General features: G+C 44.6%; 1 protein-coding gene across 7 annotated transcripts in view; it reads right to left on the minus strand.

Annotated features, from left to right (window-relative positions):
* LOC146855301 (synaptotagmin-1) overlaps positions 1-24,303 on the minus strand; it is a 4,118,085-nt gene that overhangs the window by 31,233 nt on the left and 4,062,549 nt on the right. For all 7 annotated transcript variants that reach the window (XM_085652999.1, XM_085652997.1, XM_085653000.1 and 4 more), the window contains one exon: positions 8,042-8,175. In XM_085652999.1, coding sequence (XP_085509125.1) covers positions 8,042-8,175 — 134 coding nt within the window. The remainder of the gene's footprint in view (positions 1-8,041; positions 8,176-24,303) is intronic.

The following is a 24,303-nucleotide window of genomic DNA, read 5'->3' on the forward strand; positions in this document are numbered from 1 at the left end:
GATTGGGGCGAGAGTGTTGGCGCAGTCATCGATCCATTGCCTGAGGTTGTGGGCGGCAGAGTCGGTGTCGGTAGTGTCCGTTGGAGGGTTTCAGGCAAGGGTGGTGACTAGCTGGTCTTTGGTGACTTTGCTCTAGTTGCGGCCGGGGGCCCGTTGTGTGTGGTGGTGCGTGGTAGGCTTCTCGAAGGTGAAGTGGACGCAGCGGTGGTTGGTCCAGTGGAGTTCGGTGGTGTGGCTGAAGGTGATGTGGTTGCTGGTGGAGAAGATGGGGTCGAGCGTGTGTCCGGCGGAGTGGATGGGGGTCAAGACGAGCTGTTTAAGTCCAAGGTTGGCAAGGTTGTCGAGCAGGTTGGTGGAGTTGCTGTCGCTGGTGTTCTCGAGGTGGAAGTTCAGGTCTCCGAAGAGGATGTAGTCTGTGGAGGCCAGGGCGTGCGCGCTGACAAAGTCAGCGATGGAGTCGCTGAACTGCTGCTGGGGGGTCTGTAGATGAGGCTGTTGGGGTCGGTGTGGATCTGGAAGTGCAGGTGTTCGGCATTGATAAGCGTGTCGTCGGTGCTGGTCGATATTCTGAGGGTGTTTCTGTGGACAATGGCGATTCCTCCTCCTGTTCCATTGGAGCGGACCCTGCGGCTGATCATGTAGCTGTCAGGGATGGCTATGGCGATGTCGGGTCCTGAGGAGGGGTTCATCCAGGTCTCCGTCAGGAAGGCAACGTCTGGGGAGGAGGAGTCGAGTAGGTCCCAGAGTTCAATGGCGTGTTTGCGGGCGGAGCAGATGTTGAGTAGAATGCATCAGAGGCTGTTGCGCCCTGCTCCGGAGGGCGTGGTGGTGGTTTGGAGACTGGTGTAGCTGCAGTTCCGGCAGGAGAAGGGTCCATGAGTGCACTTTGGGGTGGCCAGGAAGCAGTTGTGTGATCGGCTGGTGTTGAGTGTGTGGAGGGTGCTGGCGTCGTAGCGGCATCAGGCGTCGTGGCGTTCGCGGGGTCGAGGGGGTTTCGCACTGGGCGCGGTCCAGGCGCGGACGGGCTTGCCTTAGGCGCACCTTCGGCACGCCCGCTGCGCGTGCCCGTCATAACAAGGGGAGGTGGGAGGGAGGAGCAGCTGGGAGGCGGGAGCGATTGGGCAAGCAAGGGGGATGGGGCCACAGGGGACGCAGCGGCAGGAGAGGAGTCGGCTGAAAACACAAGGAAGGGCTGATGTGAAAACGGACAGAGAACGAATACAGGGGCAGTAGAAAACAGACTACAGCGCAAATACAATACAATTACAAATACAACGCAGTACAATTACAGCTAAGACAAAAGGAAATAAAGAAATACAAACAAGGAACAGAGCGAGCAGACAGATACTTACGGCTCACCACTGGGCCACCAGGGATGAGGCGCAGGCAGGCCTGCGCGTGGAGGAGGGCCTCGAACTCGCAGCAGCAGCGAGAGATAGGAGCAAGGGACACAGGCACAACTGGTGGAGCTGTGCGGCGAGGGAAGGAACCTGTCTATAACAGGGTCAAGGGTCGCTCTCTTCACCGCGCAGTGGCCGCCATAAGAAGGGGAGGTGGGAGGGAGGAGCAGCTGGGAGGCGGGAGCGATTGGGCGAGCGAGGGGGGCTGGGCCGCAGGGGACGCAGCGGCGGGAGAGGAGATGGCTGAAAACACAAAGAAGGGCTGAGGGGAAAACAGACAGAGAACGAATAAAGGGGCAGTAGAAAACAGACCACAACGCAAATACAATACAATTACAAATACAACACAGTACAATTACAGCTAAGAGAAAAGGAAATAAAGAAATATAAACAAGGGACAGAGCGAGCAGACAGATACTTACGACTCAACACTGGGTCACCAGGGATGAGGTGCAGGCGGGAGACTGTGGGTGGAGGAGGGCCTCGAACTCGCAGCAGCAGCGAGAGATAGGCGCAAGGGACACAGGCACAACTGGTGGAGCTGTGTGGTGTGGGGAGCGACCTGCCTACAACAGGGTCAAGGGTCGCTCTCTTCACCGCGCAGCAGCCACCACAAGAAGGGGAGGTGGGAGGGAGGAGCAGCTGGGACGTGGGAGCGATTGGGCGAGCAAGGGGGGCGGGGTCGCAGGGGACACAGCGGCGGGAGAGGAGATGGCTGAAAACACAAGGAAGGGCTGAGGGGAAAGCGGACAGAGAACAAATACAGGGGCAGTAGAAAACAGACTACAGCGCAAATACAATACAATTACAAATACAGCACAGTACAATTACAGCTAAGAGAAAAGGAAATAAAGAAATACAAACAAGGGACAGAGCGAGCAGACAGCTACTTACGGCTCACCACTGGGCCACCAGGGATGAGGCGCAGGCAGGAGCCTGCGGGTGGAGGAGGGCCTCGAGAGATAGGAGCAAGGGACATAGGCACAACTGGTGGAGCTGTGCGGCGTGGGGAGCGACCTGCCTACAACAGGGTCAAGGGTCGGAATAAATCAGTCAAGGGCCTAGCTGTATAAAATCAGCAGTGCTTTCTCTGCCAAAGGACTGCATACATCAGTTCTTGATTCATCGGTCTATCTAGAACCAAGAATCAGACGCAGTCGGCTACAGGGGCTGACCCTAGTGTAAGACATTCAGATGAGTATTGTCTCCACTGCTTATCAAACATTAGATACCATTGTGGTTAAGCTGTGGCCTATTTCTGACAAAGGCACTCCCCAGTGCCGAAACACGCGTAGAATACAACGACTGTCAATTGAATTTGTGCCACAATGTTTTGCCCTAACTCCTTGTGAAATCAAATACATAGTGGATATTGGGTTCCAACTTGGTGGTTGAGGTTGTTTGTCAGAGGCGGCTTTGGCCCTGCAAACTGGGCCACGTACTGCTCTTTCTGCACTTGACTATCAGAGCAGTGAGGACAAGCAGTCACAGGCTTCTCAGGAGGATGTGTGGGGACAAGAACAAAGAGGTCAACAATGAAACAACAGCCTCAATAATAAATTCACTGCCCAGTCCAGTGCTTATCTTTTTGGAGAAGGAAGAACTTTTAATCTCACAACAAAACTAAATACGACACAATTCAGTCAATCCACAGCACAGGAATGCCGTAACCTGTACTAATCAAGAGGTACAACACCCCCCTCCATTCCCCACTAACCGTTTCCCCTCTTCTAAGCTAAGGGAATCTGCTGTTACTGTCCCATATACTAGGGAATAGGGAGGGATTAAGCTCAGGTGCAGCTTGCTCAAAGTTCTCTTGAATCTGCTATAGAACTCAGTTCAAAGACTACAATATGCCTTTTAAGATTGCACAGTGTCAGTGATTGTGTCTTTTTTCCCACGCATTGCAGTCTCTGTAAACCCCAGATTCAGCAAGGAACCATGTATACTTCTATTCTCAGTGACCATAGTTGCTGTGCGGAGGGACATTGGGGCATTCCCACCAGTATGGAGCAGACTCCTCTAGAGCTTGTTTATTGCAGTCATGGCTGCATATAGGATGATATTCATAGACTGACGTCAAGCAGGTTTACGCCATGGCACCAGTTCTCTGCAGCTGCAGTGTCTGGGGTTGCTGTGAACAGACACTTCAGCTGGAAGAAGCTGAATCCAGCCTCCAGGAATGGCAAAAAGTAAGCCCATTATTTTTAGAGTTTGCACACTACAGGAATATACTATAAACTGGGTTAAAAATCAACTATTACACAGTAGCTTAGATTTCACAGACAGTAAGTACTTTGCTCTCAGAATTCCCTCTGTTCATTGTGGCACTACCTGGCATCAGAGGAAGGACCAGGTTCTGTCCCCAATGAGTAGGGATACACTTGAGCCATTTGGTATCTTTGTAGAGTGTGCTCCTATAGCGCCGGTTGAAAAATCAGGTCTACATAACGTGGATTGAAAAGGCCACCTTTTAAAACGCCTCCAACTTTCCTGTAACAATTATGGTGGGCCAGTATGGGAACTGACCGAAAATAAGAAAATGCACAGACGGCAGGATCCTGAAAAACAAACTCCTTATTAGACCACTACACAAACTGAACATAGGGCACCAACAAATATCAAAGACCTAACCACCGTGAATGCCATTAGTCTTTACACACCGAGGAACCTCAACAATGAAACCCCAACCTAGGCAAATCACAAAACTAGGCCTGCCAGTACTGGGTTAAAGAAGTACACCATACCTGCCAAGATTGGTGAAGAAATATCAAAATCTTCTCGCTCAATGAGGTAAATTACTGAAGAAGCCTGACACTGATGGGCAACGCAATGGCCTTAGTAGGGGGTAGGGGTCGGCCTTCACTGTAACCTTCACTGTAACCAACTGTTGGAAATGGCCTTTTTGCAGGGTTACCCCAAACATTTTGCCTAACTTCTCAATTTTTTCTTACCTAGTTTTTTTCGGCTATAGGACTCTGAGCACTTTACCACTGCCGGCCAGTGCTAAAGTGCATATTCCCTAAACAAGTGTATAATTGGTGTATACCTGTTTGGCATATTTGATTTACTGGTATGTCCCTTGTAAAGTGGTGTACCATATACCAAGGGCCTTTAACTTAAATGCCACTAGAGGGCCTGCACCACTGATTGTGCCACCCACACAAGCAGCCTTTCAAACCTGTCTCAGGCCTGCCATTGCAGGACCTGTGTGTGCAGTTTACTGCCACTTTGACTTGATATTTAAAACCACTTGCCAACCCTTAAACTCTCCTATTATCACACATAAGTAATTCCCAAGCTAGACCCTAGGTATTCCTATGGGCAGGGTCCTGTGTACGTGAAAGGTAGGACATGTACTTTTAAGTTTTACATGTCCGGGTAGTGACAAGCAGCTCAATTTGTTTTAACTACTGTGACCTGCTCATCTCATGGAGTAACATTGGGAATTCCTTAATACACATAAGCTCTAATTCCTGATCATAAAGGAATAGCTGCACTATGTTTTATATCTAGGAATGGTCATGATAAATCATCTTTAATGGTAAACCTGAATTTAACATTACCATTTTAGAAATGGCACTTTTAGAAAGTGGACATTTATCTGCTTTTAACTATGCTCTGTGAGCCTGCAGCCTGTCTCCAATACACACCTGGGCTGGGTGACAGCTACACTTTGTACATTCCCTCTAGACAGCTACAACACAGGAAGGGCTGGGTGTGACAGGGGATTCGTCTGCATTCATCTGCATACTGATAGCCTTCCTCGGCAGGAAGGGGGCGAGGTGGCTCACACTTACATCTGAATAGGTGGTGTCCTGCCCTTACACAAAGGGCTGGTTTACCCCCCACTGGTAGTCCAGAGCCAGGGATGGGTTGAAAGGGATCCTTGTGCACTTCATAAAACTCCTTTGAAGTCACCCCCTACATCAAAGGCACTTTGGGGTATAAGTACCAGTGTTCTGGCCCTTTCAAATCAGAAACTATCGGACCTGGGAAGAACTCTGCTGGAGTAAAGACTGTTGTGCTGTAAGGATTGCCACTTTGCTGTGACTGACTGTTCTGAGGAACGGCTTCTGTGCTTTGCTTAGCTGCCCTGCTGCCTGCTGATCTCTGCCCTGCTGAGGACAAGGACTGGACCCTCTCAATTGAACCCAGAGTGACTCTAAGGGCTTGCTGGCTTGCCTCAGGCAAGTCTCAGGGGCACAAAAGACTTCATGCAATCCTGCTGATGCTGCTGGACTCTGCCATCTGTGAGTCCTATCCTTGCCTGAGGTGCCCCCTCTAGTCCTAGGCCTCAGAAGTCAGTTCTGCAGCTGATTTCTGCAAAAAACGACACATTGCCACAACTGAGGTAGAATTTACACCACATTGCCACTTCGACGTTGACTCAGAGGATGTTCAATGACGAAAACTCCACAGCCTGCATATATCAGTGATGAAGCTGAAGCAGCTCAATTAGAAAGCTTTGAATTCACTTCCACAGAGCTCGATGATGACGCTGGACCCACTCTGCATGGCTAAATGACAAGGCAGTAGACTCTCAACATCGACAAAAGCTCCATCAAAGGTATTTCTTCAGCTGGACCAGTCTGGGTCATATAGCCGTCCTGCCCTCCATGGCGGTCGGCCCAAACATTTACGTTGCATAGGTCTATCACGACCTAAAGTAACCTTTTCACCGCTTGTGACTCCTAAGCATTATTTTTGGTTTATTCTTTAGAAATTCATATCTCGACTTCTTATGGGTTTTTTGTTGTTTTGCTTGTGTTACTGTAATGTAAGTGTTACACAAATACTTTACACATTTTCTCTTAAGTTAAACCTGACTGCTCTGTGCCAAGCTACCACAGGGCGAGCACAGGTTGATTTAGGGGGTGTATCTGACTTTCACTGACTAGTGTGGTGATCTCTAATTTGACAGGGTGCAAACCTGTGCCAATCGTGACCCCATTTCTAACACCAACTTATTTGTCACAGTTCAGAAAGACATAAGGAAACAAAGAAGAAATCAAATCCTCGCTTTCTTACAGAAACAGGATGAAACATTTGGAAAAGGCTGCACCTGAGCCCTCCTTCAGATGATAGTCTTTTCTAAACACAGACATCCTCTTTAGTTCAAATCCAGATCTCTTCTTCTCTCAACTTCTCTTCAGTTGATCCATCTGAATTCTCACTCACTCACTCACTCACTTATGCAGCACCACAACAACTATGCATCAACATACATTCTGTACAATCACATCAAATCATCTCAGACATGTTCAGAAAGACCAGCCTTCCAGACAGTAGGGGGACCATGCACAGTTGCCACTAATCCACATGCCCTCATCCAGACATGCCACAAGATCGCATTCTGGGGTATATTTACTAGACGCTGTGTGAGTACTTTTGGCCTCGGAATAATTTAGCACTGTGCTCACATGCTGTTATGATGTTTGTTTTGAATTGTGTTTTGCCACACAAGCACACACACAAAACTTTAGAAAGCATCATCCCTCTGTGTTCTCCATTCTTACATCCTCCTGGCAGACTGTGTGCATGGGATTGCTGCAGTCAACAGGTGGTGAACAGTGTCTATGCTGAAGATTCAAGTTTTAATTGCCTATGCCCTTTGACAATCTGACCAAACTCTTCCCTACAGGGAGAATGCAAAAATCCTCCCAAGTAGATCAATATGCTACACACTCTCACCAAAATAACCACAAATAATTACCCATTCATGGTCCAGTCACTCACTCTCAGCTCAGCCATCAGAAGGGCAAAGCTACATCATTTCTCCTTTATGGGTTCCTAAATATTGTTTATGGATTCACAATTATCTAGAGAAGACAATACAGTTTTTATAGACCTTGCAATACAGTTTATGGTGAGTGATTACTTTATTGACTTTGCTCAAGCTGTGCATATTGTTGATAAGAACCAAAAGAAACTGTATCCATTTCAGTTTGCATACCTTGGACCAGAATGGAAAATATAACTTATTTTTTTAATCTTTAACACTCCTGCGGCCCCTCTGTTTGTGAAAGCTGTGCTCTTGTTAGCAGTGTGGGAGAGACTCAATCTGGAATCATGTTAGTCTAACTAGGGTTTGTTCTCTCCTTATTGTAAAGCAGTGCACTTCCTGTGTCAATAGACACTCTTTTCAAATGTGCAGCATGCGAGTCACTTTGGTATTGGACTTTGAAAATAGATGCATTAAAATGTTAGACGTTCCAGTGAAGGTATGTTATGTGCAATATGAAACCGAAATGAAAAGAGCAAGAAAGTAATGAACTGTGGTCACACTCTGAAGCATTTAAGAACAGGCCAATTAGATACCTAATTTGAAGTACAAAGAAGTAATACAAATCTAATTTTGAGTACATGTCTTCTGTTGGAGATCGTCACCTATCGTTTGAGCCTACATTTTTCAGAACCCATTAGAACTCAGCTAAGATGGCAGGTAAGTAGTTTGCTTCGCTCATATGAATTAACACTCCATATTGATGTTTTCTCATTTTTTTCCCCAAAGGGCATTTCTGTCACAGCTATTTAATTGCGTGTTTTAACAGCACATATCAGCAAGTGGTAATTAGTACCTTTTAAGGTGGTCTGGGTTATTTTGAGACAAGATGGTAATTTATTTGAGGTTTTTGTACCTGGATTTGCTCGAACGGCACTTCAAAACTAAAAGACTCGTTGTAGTAGGGATTGAGGGTGTTCTTCTTAATTGTGGTCTTTTTCTTCTTCAGGCGCTTGCCGTTCTGCATCAGATGGATTTTCACGTAGGGATCTGAAATCGGACGAAAACAAGCATCAGAAACTATTTCATCTGTTAACTAAACACATGAGCAGATAGGACACAAAATAGCACAGCACGGCACAGGACTAATCTGACATTTTTGTGATTCCTCCAGAGCCAATCAGTGTTGAGAAATTGATATGCTTATTTATGTTTTTTGGCCAGTACTAGATGTGCTGCAGCAACGTCGGAGTACTTTAATGAGATACAGCACCAGGTACAATATCGAGCAAAGTGCCTTTGATGCACATGCACATTTGTACACAAACGTGATGGAACCGAGTGGTGGCTTAAGTGTAGGCAGGGCTTTCCCTAGTCATAGAAACAGAAATACGCCTGGCATTCCCAAGGTGGTGCAATGTTTTCTTTATTTTTATTGTAATGATATACCACAAAAAGAAAAAAAGAAATAAACCTGACATACTTAACTAGCATAAGTACAACTTGCACCACCATAGATTCCAGATGTCATCAATGATGTAATATGTGGGGTCATAAGCAGGTCATCACAGCAGTGCAAGTTATAGTAATGTCAGCTATGTACAAATTCCCTGGTTTTATGTTTTTAAATCTGTAGTGCTTTTTCAGTGAATTTCTAAGCTTTCTTAATGTAAGTTAAAATCTTACTATCTTCCTCATGTAGATCTTCACGTTAAACTTTGTTTCTTGCAGTAAATGTTTTTTTTAACTGTAACTTAATATCCTATTACAATATGTCTGTGGCCCATCCCTCGAGGCCACGTGCGATGAAGGGGGTTTGACCGCAGGTGCCCAAACCATTATGGGTGGAGGGGTTGGCTTTAGAGCCTGGCCTGTGGCCAGGCCATGCACCCAATCCTTCTCCACACCCAACCTTCACTCCTGTGCGGTGCACCTGACTTTCATCGGTTGCGCAACATTTTTGTTATATAGTTTTATTTTTAGTAGGAGTCCCTGTGGCCTCATGGGACTGTGATGTGTGGATGATGTCATTAGTGATGTCATCAGTGATGTCATCAGTTATGTCACTGACCATGTCATGAGTGATGTAATATGTGAGATCATAAGCAGTGCATTGCAGGGGTGTAAGTTATAGTTAGCTCAGGTAACTATAACTGCTGAATTTCAATGGTTTTGTACGAGTGAAATCTGAGCCTAACTGTAACCAAAGGAAATGATGGATGGAGTGTTTAACACTGCAAGCACTCACCCCCAGTCAACTGATCTGGGTTTAATCCATCACCGTTCTTTAGCCCACTCTGCCACCCCAGTTCTGATATGGCCATATGCAAATCAGTCTGACCCTGTGCCTCATGGGAACAGTCCAGCCCGAACTGCCAAGCCATGTCTTCCATGGACCGGAAACAAGCTTCCTAGGACCGGTTTCTGGCATTTCAGCCGTCTTCAGCCAGGCTTGCTTGAATCCAGTGGCAAAGTGAGCAAGGGACTCACATCTGAGCATACCCTGCCAACTTATGGCGAACAAAGCAAAAACCAAAGGAAATGATGGACGGAGTGTTGAACATTGCAAGCACTCACCCCCCATCAACTCCCGGGGGCAGATTAAAAAAAAAGTGTGGGGTGGTCTTAATCCCCCCCACACTCTCCCGGGGACCACCAGCCCCGGGGCTCGAAGATTTATATGCGGAGGAGCTCACGGCCCCCCCGCAGCCCCGGGGACCGCCACCCCCAGGGCTTCGTTAATATGGGTGGGGGGCTCGCAGCCCCTCCAGCCCCGGGGACCGCCACCCCTGGGGCTTAAAACAATTTGATGTGGGGGGGCTCTCAGGTCCCCCCAGCCCCGGGGACCGCCACCCCCCAGGGCAACTTGTACATGTGGGAGGGGGGCCACGCGGCCCCCCTCCTGGATCCTTGTATAGGCCTTGGGGACCGCCACTCCCCAGGGCCGGCTCCTGCAGTGTCCCGGGGTGCCCACCCCCAGGACACTGCTGTTTGCAATGGCAGGGCGGGAGCCTCGCAGCTCCCACCCTGCCATTGCAAACTGCTTTGATTCATTGAAGCGAGAGCAGGGAAACCTGCTCTCGCTTCAATGAAGCAAAGCAGATTGCTTTTCCACATGGGGAGCAGCATGTTAGCTGCTCCCAACGTGGAAAAGCAATGCCGGTCTCCAACGAGAGGCCAGGCCCCAGGGTATGGTGTCCCCGGGGCCAGAAGTGTTTCGGGAGGGGGGCCACGCAGCCCCCCTCCCCCATTAAACAAAAAAATATACATATATAACAATGGCCGGCCCCGGGGGATGGGGTCCCCAGGGCCTTAAGTGGCCACAGAAGGGGGGCTATGCAGCCCCCCTCCATAAAAATATATATATTTTTTTTTAAAAAGGGCCATGCCCCGGGGGATGGGGTCCCCGGGGCAAATTATGCCTCGGTAGGGGGGCCACGCGGCCCCCTTCCCAATTTTTTTTTTTAATAACAAAAATTGGGGGCAAGCCCTGGGGGATGGGGTCCCCAAGGCCAAAAAATAGAAAAAGAAGGGGGGCTACACAGCCCCCTTTCTAAAACAAAGAAGAAAAAAAAAACGGGATTGGGCCGGAGACCACGCCCCCTCCTTACACTACTCTGCAAACGCGCCCCCTGGCGCGTTTGCAGTGGGGAACTAATTCCCCTTGAATACTGGGGGTCCCTGGGGGCCAACTAGCCCACCAGGAACCTCCAGTATGCGCCAGGGGGCTGCGTTGCAGAAAGGTGTAATGAGGCCACGCCCCTTTTTACACCTCTCTGCAACGCAGCTCCGTGGCACTTACTGGATGTACCTGGTGGCCTAGTTGGCCGCCAGGGGACCTCAGGATTCAAGGGGACTTAATCCCCCAACTTAAAATGCGCCACGGGCCGCGTTTGCACAGTGGTGAACGGTAGGGGGCGGGGCCTGAGGTGATACTGTGCAAACACGCCTGTGGTGCATTTTGAGTTGGGAAATTCATTCCTCTTCAATCCAGAGGTCCCCTAGGGGCCAACTAGCCCACCAGGTACCTCCAGTAAGCGCCACGGAGCTGTGTTGCAGAGTGTTGTAAAAAGGGGTGTGGCCTCTGAACACCTCTCTGCAACGCAGCTCCCTGGCGCACACTGGATGTACCTGGTGGGCTAGTTTGCTGCCAGGGGACCTCAGGATTCAAGGGGACTTAATCCCCCAACTTACAACACGCCACGGGGCGCGTTTGCACAGTGGTGAAGGTAGGGGGCGGGGCCTGAGGTGATATGTGTGCAAACACGCCCTGTGGAGCGTTTTAAGTTGGGGAATTGATTCCTCTTCAATCCAGAGGTCCCCTAGGGGCCAACTAGCCCACCAGGTACCTCCAGTAAGTGCCATGGAGCTGCGTTGCAGAGTGTTGTAAAAAGGGGCGTGGCCTCTGAACACCTCTCTGCAACGCAGCTCCCTGGCGCATACTGGAGGTACCTGGTGGGCTAGTTGGCCCCCAGGGGACCGCAGGATTAAAGAGGACTTAATTTCCCAACTTAAAACGCGCCACAGGGCGTGTTTGCACACGTCACTTCAGGCCCCGCCCCCTTCCTTCACCATTGTACAAATATTCCTCTAAAATCACCGAACTACGAATTCCGATTTACTCACCTGTTATCAGGAGACAACCCAGGGCTGCATCTTTTAGCCCAGCACTGACCCTGAAAAATAATTCTAAGCGTACTTACCAGTAACCTGTATTTCCTTTCATAGGAATCCATTGTGTGGTTTTCAGCAGAAAAGTTTCTAAGTGTCCATTTTTGAAACTTACAAATATTCCTCTAAAATCAGCCGAACTACGAATTCCGATTTACTCACCTGTTATCAGGAGAGAACCCAGGGCTGCATCTTTTAGACCAGCACTGACCCTGAAAAGTAATTTTAAGCGTACTTAACAGTAACTTGTATTTCCTTCCATAGGAATCCATTGTGTGCTTTAAGCAGAAAAATTTCTAAGTGTCTATTTTCACAAACTACAAATATTCCTAAAAAATCGTCTGTATGACTTAAACACATTCTTTCAACTGTTTACAGGAGATTCACCGGTGCTGGATCCAGGATCCACCACTGAGTAAGAAAAAGTAACAATAACACTACTTACATGCTAAGTGAATTTTCTGCCATAGGATAACATTGGTGATTCTATGTGAAAACATTTCTAAATGTCAACTTTTAAAATACAATAATAATCCTTAAAAATCACTACTGTAACCAAAACGCTTTTACTCAACTGTTTACAGAATATGTCCAAGGACTGAATCTAGGATCCAGTCCTGTGGTTAGAAAAGTAATCCATAAAGTAACTAATTGCATTTGACTAGAAATTGACATTGAGCTCAATGTTGCTTTGTGTTTTAAATTGTGATGCCCATTGCAACAACTGTAACTACTGTACTTAAAAGTTTATTGCCTATTTGCAAAGTATTTAAACTAAAGTAATTCATTCTGAGAAAGTATATTTTGTATTGTAATGTATAATGTAATTAAAAAAATAAAATATCTAAAAATAAACAGTTAAAAAAATGTAGTAAATCAGTATCAAAAGAATCATGATAACAATTAATACATTAAAAATTGTCATTTACAAAACCTTTGAAATTCACTGAAAAAACCATAGGTTTCAGGCCTGATATAGTTTGGAATTAGCATTTAAAAAACCTTTGAAATTCACAAAAAAAAACATAGGTTTCAGGCCTAATATAGTTAGGAATTAGCATTTAAAAAACCTTTGAAATTCACTGAAAAAACCATAGGTTTCAGGCTTGATATAGTTAGGAATTAGCATTTAAAAAACCTTAGAAATTCACTGAAAATACAATTGGTTTTAGGGGTGTTATAGTTAGCCGGACATTTCACTCGAACAAAACCATTGAAATTCCTCCAATATAGTTAGTTGTACTAACTACATCTCGCGCGCCCGCAATCCACTGCTGATGATGTCACATATTACATAATTCATGACATGGTCAGTGACATCACTGATGACATCTCAAATGACATCACTGATGACATCACTGATGACATCATCCAGTGAATGTGGTTTGGTTCGTTATTTAAATATGTATTATATATATATAGCAATTTGCATTGAAGAATGAGTGGATATATAAATATAAATAGCCTATGGTTTTTTCAGTGAAAAAAATAAATAAAAATCAAAAAAATATATATATATATTTAAACCTTACAAATTCACTGAAAAAACAAAGGTTACAGTAAAGTTATAGTTAGATAAATTTGCCAGTATGAAAATTCATTTTTTGAATTAAAAATATCACAGAAACTCACCAGTTATAGTTATCAGCACTAACGATAACTAGAGCTCTCGCCATGCACTGCTTATGACCTCACATATGACATAACTCATGACATATTCTATGGCAACACTGATGATATCACTGATATATATAATATAAACACACAGATATAGAGATATTTTATCGGTAGTTATAGTTAGGACCTAGTTTCCATAGAAAAAAGTGTTTTTGACTTGCCTACATCTTTGGCACCAATTGACAAATCTTCACAAAAGCTTCCCAAAAAAGTGTGTTTGTGGGTCTTATTGTGCATATAAAGTTTTGGGGTGAGATGTGAAGTGAGGGACAAAAAAAAGAGGGGGGCCAAAAAATGTGCTTTACCATGTTAATTCCAATAGGACAACCACAACCCGGACCGCTAAATGGATTTACACCAACTAGGGCTGAAAGGCAGGTCTTGGTTCATAAAGCGATTTCTTATTGGATGTATATCGGTTCAATAGTTATTGAGATATTAAATGAAAAACAAAATTGTATATCTAGGGATGCGGATCCTTTGTGACTCCAACGTAGAGCTTCACAAACCCCCATTCCAGCAGCAGTGCTGTGATTGGCTGGCATGCAACCTGTGTAGAAAGTTGCGGCTGCCATTTTAAATACCAGGACTTGGTCTGGGGGATGAACATAGAGGTTATAAACTATAAAAGGGGTCAGGGTAGAGGTACCCTGACCCTATGGGTGAATTTTAGGGGTATCTGAGAAAGACCATATGAGTATTGAAATGCCTAAAACCATTTTTTTCATGTATTGTGATTCGGGAAATGGTTGCAACACCATATACTGTTGCAGCAGGGACGTGAACCTTGCAAAAAGAAAATATACATTCACACACTCACTCACACACTAATACACACACTCACAGACCCACTCAGACATTCATGCACCCAGTCAGAGACCTGCTCAGACACTTATGCACCCACTCAGACACATACAAACCCACTGAGAGACCCACTCAGACACTCATGCACCCAGTCACAGACTTACTCAGACACTGATGCACTCACACTCACAGACTGGCTCAGAAACTCATGCACAAAGTCACAGACCCACTCAGACACTGATGCACCCACTCACAGACCCACTCAGACACATGTGCACCCGATCACAGACCCACCCATAGACTGATTCACCCAGCTTCAGACCCACTCAACCACTAATATATCAACTTACAAACCCACTCAGACACTCATAACCCAGTCACAGACCCACTCAAACACTGATGCACCCACTAACATACCCACTCAGAGACTCATGCACCTTATCACAGACCCACTCACATGCCCATTCACAGACCCACTCAGGCACTCATGCACCCACTCACTGACTCACTCAGACACTTATGTACCCATTCACAGACCCACTCAGACACTGACACTGACTAAGAACACACCCACCCGTCAGCTCATGCACTCACTAACAGACCCATTCAGACACTGCAACAGCCACTCACAGACCCACTCAGAGACTGATGCACCCACTTACAGACCCACTCAAACACTAATGCACTCACTCACATACCCAGTCAGACACTAACATACCCGGTCACAGACCCTCTCAGTCACTCATGCACCCACATACAGACCCACTATGACACTCATGCACTCAGTCACAGACCCACTCAGACACTGATGCACCCATTCACAGACCCACTCAGGGACTCATGCACCCTCTCACAGACCCACTCATACACTCACACACCCATTCACAGACTGACTCAGACACTAATGCAACCCCTCACATACCCACTTAGACACTGATATACCAACTCACAGACCCACTCAGGCACTCATACACCCATTCAGAGTTGCACTCAGACACTCACACACCCATTGACAGACTCACTCATACACTCATGCACCCACTCATAGAACCACTCAGACACTGTTGCAGACACTCACAGACCCACTCAGACACGGATGCACCCACTCACAGGACCACTCAGGAACTGATGCACCCACTCACAGACCCACTCAGAGACCCAGGCACCCACTCAGAGACTCACTCAGACACTCATACACATAGTCACAGACCTATTCAGACACTGAGGCACCCACTTACTGATCCACTGAAACATTAATCCACCCACTCACAGACCCATTCAGATACTGACAAACCCACTCGCAGACCCACTCAGACACTCATGCACTCACTCACAGACCACTCACGCACCCATTCACAGACCCACTTGCAGACTCATGCACCTACTCAAAGACCCAGTCAGACACTAATGTATCCACTGACAGACCGACTGAGACAGTGACGCTCACACTCACAGATCCATTCAGAAACTCATGCCCCCAATCACAGACCCACTTAGACACTAATGTACCCACTCACAGACCCAGACACTAATACACCCACTCACAGTCAATGCAGACACTCACACACCCACTCACAGACCCACTCAGACACTCATCCACCCACTGACAGACTCACTCAGACACTCACACATCCACTGACAGAGCCACTCAGACAGTCACACACCCACTCACACATCCCCTTAAACACTAATGCATCCACTTACAGACCCCATTAGACCCTCACACAGCTACTCACAGAGCGATTTGTACATGCACAGAGTCATGAATCCTAAATTTGCTGTTGTGCATTGAATGCACGTTTTTTGGTGTCAAGACTCTGAAAAGAAAATACAGATAGATTTGAATAAAAAATTAACTGGTGGTTGGGAAACTGGTGGCTCTTAGAAGAGCCTTTGTGTTGATTGTGCGTAGATAATAACTACAAGTAAAACAGATGTAGTAGTACAAGTTGTTAAGGAATATCCTGTTGCCTTTCTCTGAGAAATGTACTCCGTCACTTCTATATATTTGCTCCATGTCAAAGTGTATATTGTTGTTGTAGATGGAGCCCATGTTTTGGTCTCTGAGAAATGCAGAAACAGTTTTATTAACATGTTTCCTGGCTTTGTCTTTTTGTGGACAGAATTTATTTGACCACTTCCAATTCTGCCTTTGGCAAATGTTAGAGTACACCAAAGCAGTGTGAGGCAAAAGTGTCATAAATTGACTAGGAGCGATAGCCATTTATAAAGATAGGCTCCGTAGACCATGTCTCCTGAAAACATGAGATATAATGATCTTACCAGAGTGTTTGCCAATTGTCATCGCACAGTTTTGGGACAATGCACGCCACATTCCATGATGCTATCTTAAAGGTAGTTTTATTTGACCCCCATTGAACATTAGCTGCCTTTGGGCTCTCTTGGGTAGCAGGAAGTGGAATAATCTGATTATCACATCCTTCTACGGATTATATGCCGATTAGGGGTAGTCAGTCGTAAGATTCTAATTCTAAAAGGGGGTATATCTATTCTCCAACCTCAGACCCGGGGCCTCAAGGTTTTCTGGGGGGTTTAGCCATGTCTGAGCATTCCTCTGATGAGGTCTATTTCCTGTGACCGGTAAAGGGGAAGGTCTATAAAATGCTCCAGTGGTAACACTCTGATCTGTGAGTCCTTGAAAGGCACTTTGGCTAGGAACACTACAAGGTGTCTGACCACAAGTTCATTTTTAAAGTTTATCACCACACAGTCCCCCAGAATTGCTTTCCTCAATGGGCCTATCCAGCCTATCCTTCTGGCCATGATGAGTTGATTTGATAGGCAGCTGCCTCTGCCCCCCACTACAGTCAGATGGCGCGTCAGCCAGGAAGGGCTTTAGACATTAGTTCCAAACACCAGGTAAACCTTCACCTTCAGGGAGGGCCAAGGGGGTCTTTTGACCTTAATCCCAAACATGCTACCTGTAAAAGTAATAAAGTTTGACCCACTGCACCCACGTTTTCATATGTTGATATTAGAGGTAATAAATGAAGGCACCTGGCTCCTAATACATTTTTATAATAATGAGTTTGGGCCAACCATGCATTTAGTGGCAGATGAGGTAAATAAGGCCATAGGAAATCATTTATGCAATCAAAGGGAGGGTTTTAAGTAAGTAGGAAGTGGTGGCACTCAGCAAAATGTGCGTATGTTCTAGGAAACATTAAAATGAATACGGTGCTAACCCCTGTAACCCCTATATGTGTGTAGGAAAACTTCCTACATCAAAATAGTACATTCAAATCCTGGGCACAGGTGCATAAGTGTAAACATATGAAGTCACATTAACATAAGTCCATTCAAGAGTAATTCTTATTAAAGTTCGCAGAAGAGTTGTTTCCTGTTTCTTTTCATTTGTTTAGCGTCGAACAAAAAACAGCAAAAGCAACCGGCCATGGCTCTTGAATGGACTTATGTTAATGTGACTTCATATGTTTACACTTATGCACGTGTGCCCAGGATTTGGAAATCAATCATGTAATCCCAAGAACGAGGTAGCTAACATCATTTGGTTGGGTGATTTTAATATACACCCTTGCAAATACAACTAAGTTCAGGTTTGTGGTTTTGAGGATGCAGGAGGATACCCGATAGATCATTTTACTCATACTGAATATGAAAACAGTTTAAATATGATTTATCCTCTTTTAAATTGGCAATAATAAATGACCCAAACTCACCATTATGTAATTTAGGACGAACATTCCATCGAAGTGGGTATGAGTCAACAATTGACTACATTATAGTTACTATCCCCAATAGCACCAGGGCTATCCTGTTAGAAAATCAATTCACGATTTTTAGTGACCATGCCATTTTAACCCTACAGTTAAGTGTATCCACAAGGGAATCGAATCACTATCAGAAAGTCGGCACACCAATCATGACGAGGAAAAACGGTTTCTAACTTAAATGGGCTAAAATTGACAGAACTAAGATGGTCCCTGAAATTGTCTTGACTGTTCAGGAAAACATATCCATTTGCCTGGAAACTCCCTCCCATCCAGGGATTGTGGTGACCTCTTTCTGCGGCCTTTTAGAGAAAGTAAAAACCTCCCTTACACGTTTTAAATTGCTAAATACAGGAAGAGCTAAAGACTGGTTTGATTCTCCTTGTAGGAAAGCCAGGAAGGCTCAAATAATAGCCCTGAAAAATAAACCCAGAATCCCAGACAAAATAAGATCGCTATGGCTGACTACCAGCTAGCAAAGAAAAACAGGGAAAGATCCATCAAGGAAGTATGGTCGAACCTGAAGATGCAGCCAATACACGCAATAGTCATGATTTCTGGAAGATTGTTTATGCACCCCGTTTCAAAAATTCTGTAGACTCCTCAATAGATATTAATCTTGACGACGATGCATGGGTGGAGCATTTCGGAAACATCTTTGCTTTAGGCACCCACCCACTTGCTCCTACATGTATCAGGGACCCAAATTTACAGAATCCTTTATGTTTTTCACTCATCAAAGTGAGAAGAGGCCTGTTGCGGTGTAGCCCCAGAAAGGCGCCAGGACCGGATGGGGTCCCAATTGATTTATTTCCAGAAACCCCAGACCTCTGGGCCCCTTACTAATGAATGTGCTCAATAGCATAGCTTTGCTAGGACCTACCCCCTCATGGCCAACAAGTGTAATCGTCTCAATATATAAAAAAGGGGACAGGACTAATCCAAGGAACTACAGACCAATTTCCCTGCTGGATACCACAGCAAAGCTCATGGGCCGACTCCTCCTTTTTAGGTTAGAGGGCTGGGCCCAGGAAAATAACATCTTAATCCAGGCACAATATGGGTTCCAGTAGTGAAAGGGTACTGTGAATCAGTGCCTGAACCTAGCGCTGACAATAGACACATATTCCAGATTGAAGGAGGGGAAGATCTACATGGCATTCATGGACTTGTCAGCAGCTCTCGACTGCGTGGCACATGCAAAGCTAAGGAAGATAATGGAGGAGATGGGGGTCGAATCAGCCATAACAAATTTTATTAGACAGCTATACTCAAACGCAATAGCGTTGGTCCACTATGGTAAAAATGGGAAATGCTCTTGCCCATTTAAAATCGCCAGGGGGGTAAGGCAGGGTTGCATCCTTGCTCCATTCCTCTTCTCTATTTATACAAATGGAGTAGAGGACAACCTCCTGCGGGCTACACGGGGCGTCCGCGCCTTCGATTCTCAGCTTTTACCCATACTGGCCTATGCGGATGACGCGGTTTTGATCGCAAGAGCTGGGGTAGCCCTCCAAAGCCTGATAACTGCATATGTATCATTTATAGATTCCATAGATTTGAAAGTGAACCAAACCAAATCTTTTGCCATTATAGCTAGGGCTGAGAAAAGAGATAAAACCCTGTACCTCCACACGGATTTAGGAAAAACCGAGGTGGTCGATACCTTCCCCTACATGGGGGTTCTCTTTGACAAAAATGTAACCTGGTCAAAGTTGGTGGAGGGAAGGTTGATGGGTATGAAGAGAAGTCTCTCGACTATAAAATAATTTTCCAAAAAGTTGGGCTCTAGATCTTTACTACCGATAAAGAATATCTATCAGGCGAAAACTAAGGACGCAGTAATGTATGGGGCAGGTGTTTGGGGTATGGCATCAATAGACCTACTTCAAACTGTTGAGAACAGCTTTTTTAAGTCTGTAGTAGGCCTCCCTTTTTTCTCATCTAACTATATCTTATATATAGAACTGGGTCTGCCTTATATGTCAGAATCAATCCGGCTGGCCCCGATCCTATTGTGGCACTCAATCTGGCAGAGGGATACGAGAAATTGCTTAAATTTGGAAAAACACAGACAGATCAGGTGGCCTAACTATGTTGAGTCGGCGTTAAAGGATATTTGATACCCTGAGTTATTTAAGGATCCATTAGCTTGTAGAAGATCTCAAAACAAAAGTTAACAAACGCTTTCTTATTGAGAGCAGAATATCATCGAATGGGAAAGAATAAGGTCAAATAGGCCTTTCTTGCCTATCGCTTATGCCCACCGCTGATAGAGGGAGGGTATTTTTATTCAGCAAATGTCACCAGCGCACAACACAAATTCATATTATTAAGATTTTGTTTAAACATGATAACGCTGATGTTAGGTTACCCAGAAAAAACATATTACCACTCAGATTTGATTTTGTGCCCTTGTGATAATCGTTCCCCTCAAACTGAGCTACATTTAATACTATTCTGTAGGCTCTAGGAAAGAACAGATTATATTGTCCCGATTTTAAAGCACCAACATTTTAAACAATGACAGGTTGCTTTCTATTTTTTAAAATCATTGCCTGATCCCTTAGTCTGCTTCTCAGTAGCCACGTTTTTATGGGCCTGTATAAAAAAGAGGAAGAGGGGTGTTATTAGATAAATAATCACAAAATATGTGAAAGGAATTAGCAGTTATGGATTTTAAGTAAGAGGAATTGGAATTTAAAACTGTTTTATCTTGCTTTTACTTGTGCTTTTGAGATCTTAACTTTTAGATCAAACAAAAAATCAAACTGAACTGACTAAAGGTAACCTTCATTAGGATTTCTAGTCCTATCCCAGTAAGTGTGCCTAGGTCAAAAAATGTCATATTTCATTGGATGGTGTAAATATGTTGGTAACTAAAAATAGGTAGTGATTTAGAGGTAAAGTAAGTAGATCTGTGATTGGGTCGGGATAAATTAAAAAGAAGTTATTTTATTTTGGATATGTTCAGATTTTCAAACAGTCAACCACATCTGCTACAGTTGAACTTGAAGCTAATATGCTACTGACAGCAAGTCCTGTAAACTTATGACCTACTGGTACAGCAGATGTTGCAAAGGAGGCTGCTATCATACTTGAAAGGAGATTAGTTTATAGAAAGTACATATTCTTAATAAGACATTTCCTAATTTAATACTATCACAGAATATCAAATACAGATGAGAAATGATAGTAGTGTAATGGTAAATGCATCAATGGACTACCCAATGGATTCGCAACTTTGTCGCGAAGGTAAGGGGGCACGCTAAGCATCGCAACAGAGACTACCAGATTGGGCTTCTTTCAGGAGACTAAGAAAGTGTTTAAAAAACTGACCACTCAGAAGCCTTTGGGACCTTATAAGTATTTAGCCATGCAGTACATGCCCAAGGGGTGAATGTGTGCTTTAAAGATTACCTAATGTTATGTTATAAATAAATATTGTTCATACATATAGGCACTTGGCAATTATTAAGCTTTGTTTTATGACATATAAATAAGCCCTAAGGTAATCCGTAGGCACCAGAGCAGGAATGTATGTCTTTAAAAGGGAAAACATGTAGATATAAAGTCTGAATTAAAGAGAAACACACTTAGTTAGCAGTATAATCAATTATACAACCACTCATCTATGCACTCACTGAGACACATATTCACAAAACTATACAGTTACTCACACTCCCTGTCACACAGGGACAGAGGCACTTACACGTTCAGTCATACTCCTATACAGCAGTTATGTATGTAGCACTAAGAGAGCCACTTGTACACATAGTTACATACCCCAACACTCACTAACAGAGACAATAAGCAATCTATATAGCCATTGACATGTATATTTACAGAACCATAGAGTTTCTAAGTCAGCAAGTCATATATTGACAGAGTTACTTACACATCCAGTGACATACCCACAGAGGATCTGATTTAGTCAATCAGACTTATACTCAAGTACTAATACTCGTAGTCACCCATCCAGACAAGTAGCCCTTTAAACATGTTTTGGGCCTGCTACTGCAGAACCTGCGTGAGCGGTTTTTCTGCAATGCTGACTTGGCATTTAAAACCCATTGCCAAGCCTTAAACTACCCTTTCTGCTACATGTAGGTCATCCCTAAGGTAGGCTCTAGGTAGGCCATAGGGCAGGGTGCTATGTGCTTAAAAGGTAGGCCATAGGGCAGGGTGCTATGTGCTTAAAAGGTAAGACGTGTACTTTGAAGTTTCAGTGAGTTACATGTGCACTTCCAGACTCAAATACCCAGCTATACATTCAGTGTCTCAATCAAAATACAATTGACATATGTATTTACAAAAGCATAGATACACTCACACACCCAGTAAGACAGCGACAGAGGGAGTTAAGATATTCACTCACACGCTCACTCAGCACTGATGTATCCAATAGTAGAAGACCTAGTTGCACACACAGTTACATACACTAACAGTAACTGACACAGAAAGTAAGCTATCTATACAGCCATTTGCATATAAATGACATACCCATAGAGTTACTAAGAGAGCCATTCTTATACTAATATAGTTACTTGCAATAACACTCACCCACCCATTCAGTGACTAATACATTCACTCAGATATGTAATCAAGTACTGCCACAACCAAGTCACCCATAAAGCCAAGTAGCTGTTTAAACATGTCTTGGGGCTGCTACCGCAGAACCTGTGTGTGCAGTTTTACTACCAGGCCAACTTCCCATTTAAAACTCCTTCCAAGCCTTAAAATCCCTTTTTTGGCAAATAAGTTACCCATAAGGTAGGCTGTAGGTAGGCCATAGGGCAGGGAGGTATGTGGAGAAAAGATAACACATACTTTGAAGTTTCAGTGAGTTACATGCACACTTGCAGTCCAAAATGCCCAGTTATAAATCCAGTCTCCCAACCACACTGCAACTCATATACCTACATACGAAAGGAAAGCGCTACTAATAGAGCCAGTGTGACAGTGATAGAGCTACTGAAGCATTCACTTACACACATACTCATAACACTTATGTATCCGGTAGTAATGCAGCCAATTGTACACACAATTACATACCCCAATGCTCACTAACACAGCCAGTAAGCAATTCATACAGCAACTTACATACACATTTACAGACCCATATGGTTACTAAGAGAGCCACTCATATACCAATATAGTTAGCTAGACATACAGTGACACAAACACAGATGGACTGATGCACTCACTCAGTTATCTAGTGAAGTACTGACACAACAAAGTCACCCACCCAGGAAGGCAGGCCTTTAAATATGTTGCAGGCCTGCAAATGCAGAGCATTTGTATGCAGTTTTACTAGCAGGTCAAATTAGCATTTAAAACTCCCTTCTACTACATATAAGTCACTGCTAATGTAGTCTGTAGGCAGGCCATAGGGCAGAGTGTTATCTGCTTAGAACATAAGACATGTAAGTTAAAGTTTCAGTGATAACGATGTGCAGTTCTAGACCCATATGCTTACTTTTACATGCAGTCTCCAACCTGTAATGCAACTCATAAAGCTATTTACAAAAGCATGAAGGCACTCATACTCCCAGTCACCCACAAACAGAGATTGTTGCACACCACTCATTCACTTATACTGTAGTTATGTATCGCGCACTAAGAGAGCCACTTACACACATTGTTACACATCCAGAGACTCACTAATAGAGCTAGTAATGAATCAAAACAGATACTAGCATACACATTTAGAGACACATTCAGTTTCTAAGAGAACCAATCATATGGCGATATAGTAGGCTACATAGCAAGTGAAACACACACAGAGAAAATGGTACACTCACCTAGGCGTGTTCTCCAATACTGACACAACCAAGTGAGCCATTCAGACAAGTTGGCCTGTAAACATGTGTCAGGACTGATACTGGAAACGCTGTGTTGGCAGTTTCACTGGTGGTCGAGTTGGCATTCAAAACTCCTTGCCAAGCTTTAAAATTCCCTTATACTACACATAAGTCATCTGTAAGGTGGGCTGTAGGTAGTCAGTAGAGCAGGGTGCTCTGTGCTTAGAAGGTAAAAAATGTGCGTTGAACTTTTGATGAGTTACATGCGCACTTACAGACCCATAAGCCCAGTTGAACATCTCATCTCATCTCACACTCATACTGCAACTCATAAACGTATTTACAAAAGCATACAGCCAGATACACACACTCAAACAGCGACAGACGCATTTACTCATTCAATGAGTCAGCCATACTGCACATATGTATGCAACAGTAACTGAGCTAGTTTAACACAGAGTTACATACCC

The sequence above is a fragment of the Triturus cristatus genome, chromosome 4_1, assembly GCF_964204655.1.
Source record: "Triturus cristatus chromosome 4_1, aTriCri1.1, whole genome shotgun sequence".
NCBI lineage: Eukaryota > Metazoa > Chordata > Amphibia > Caudata > Salamandridae > Triturus > Triturus cristatus.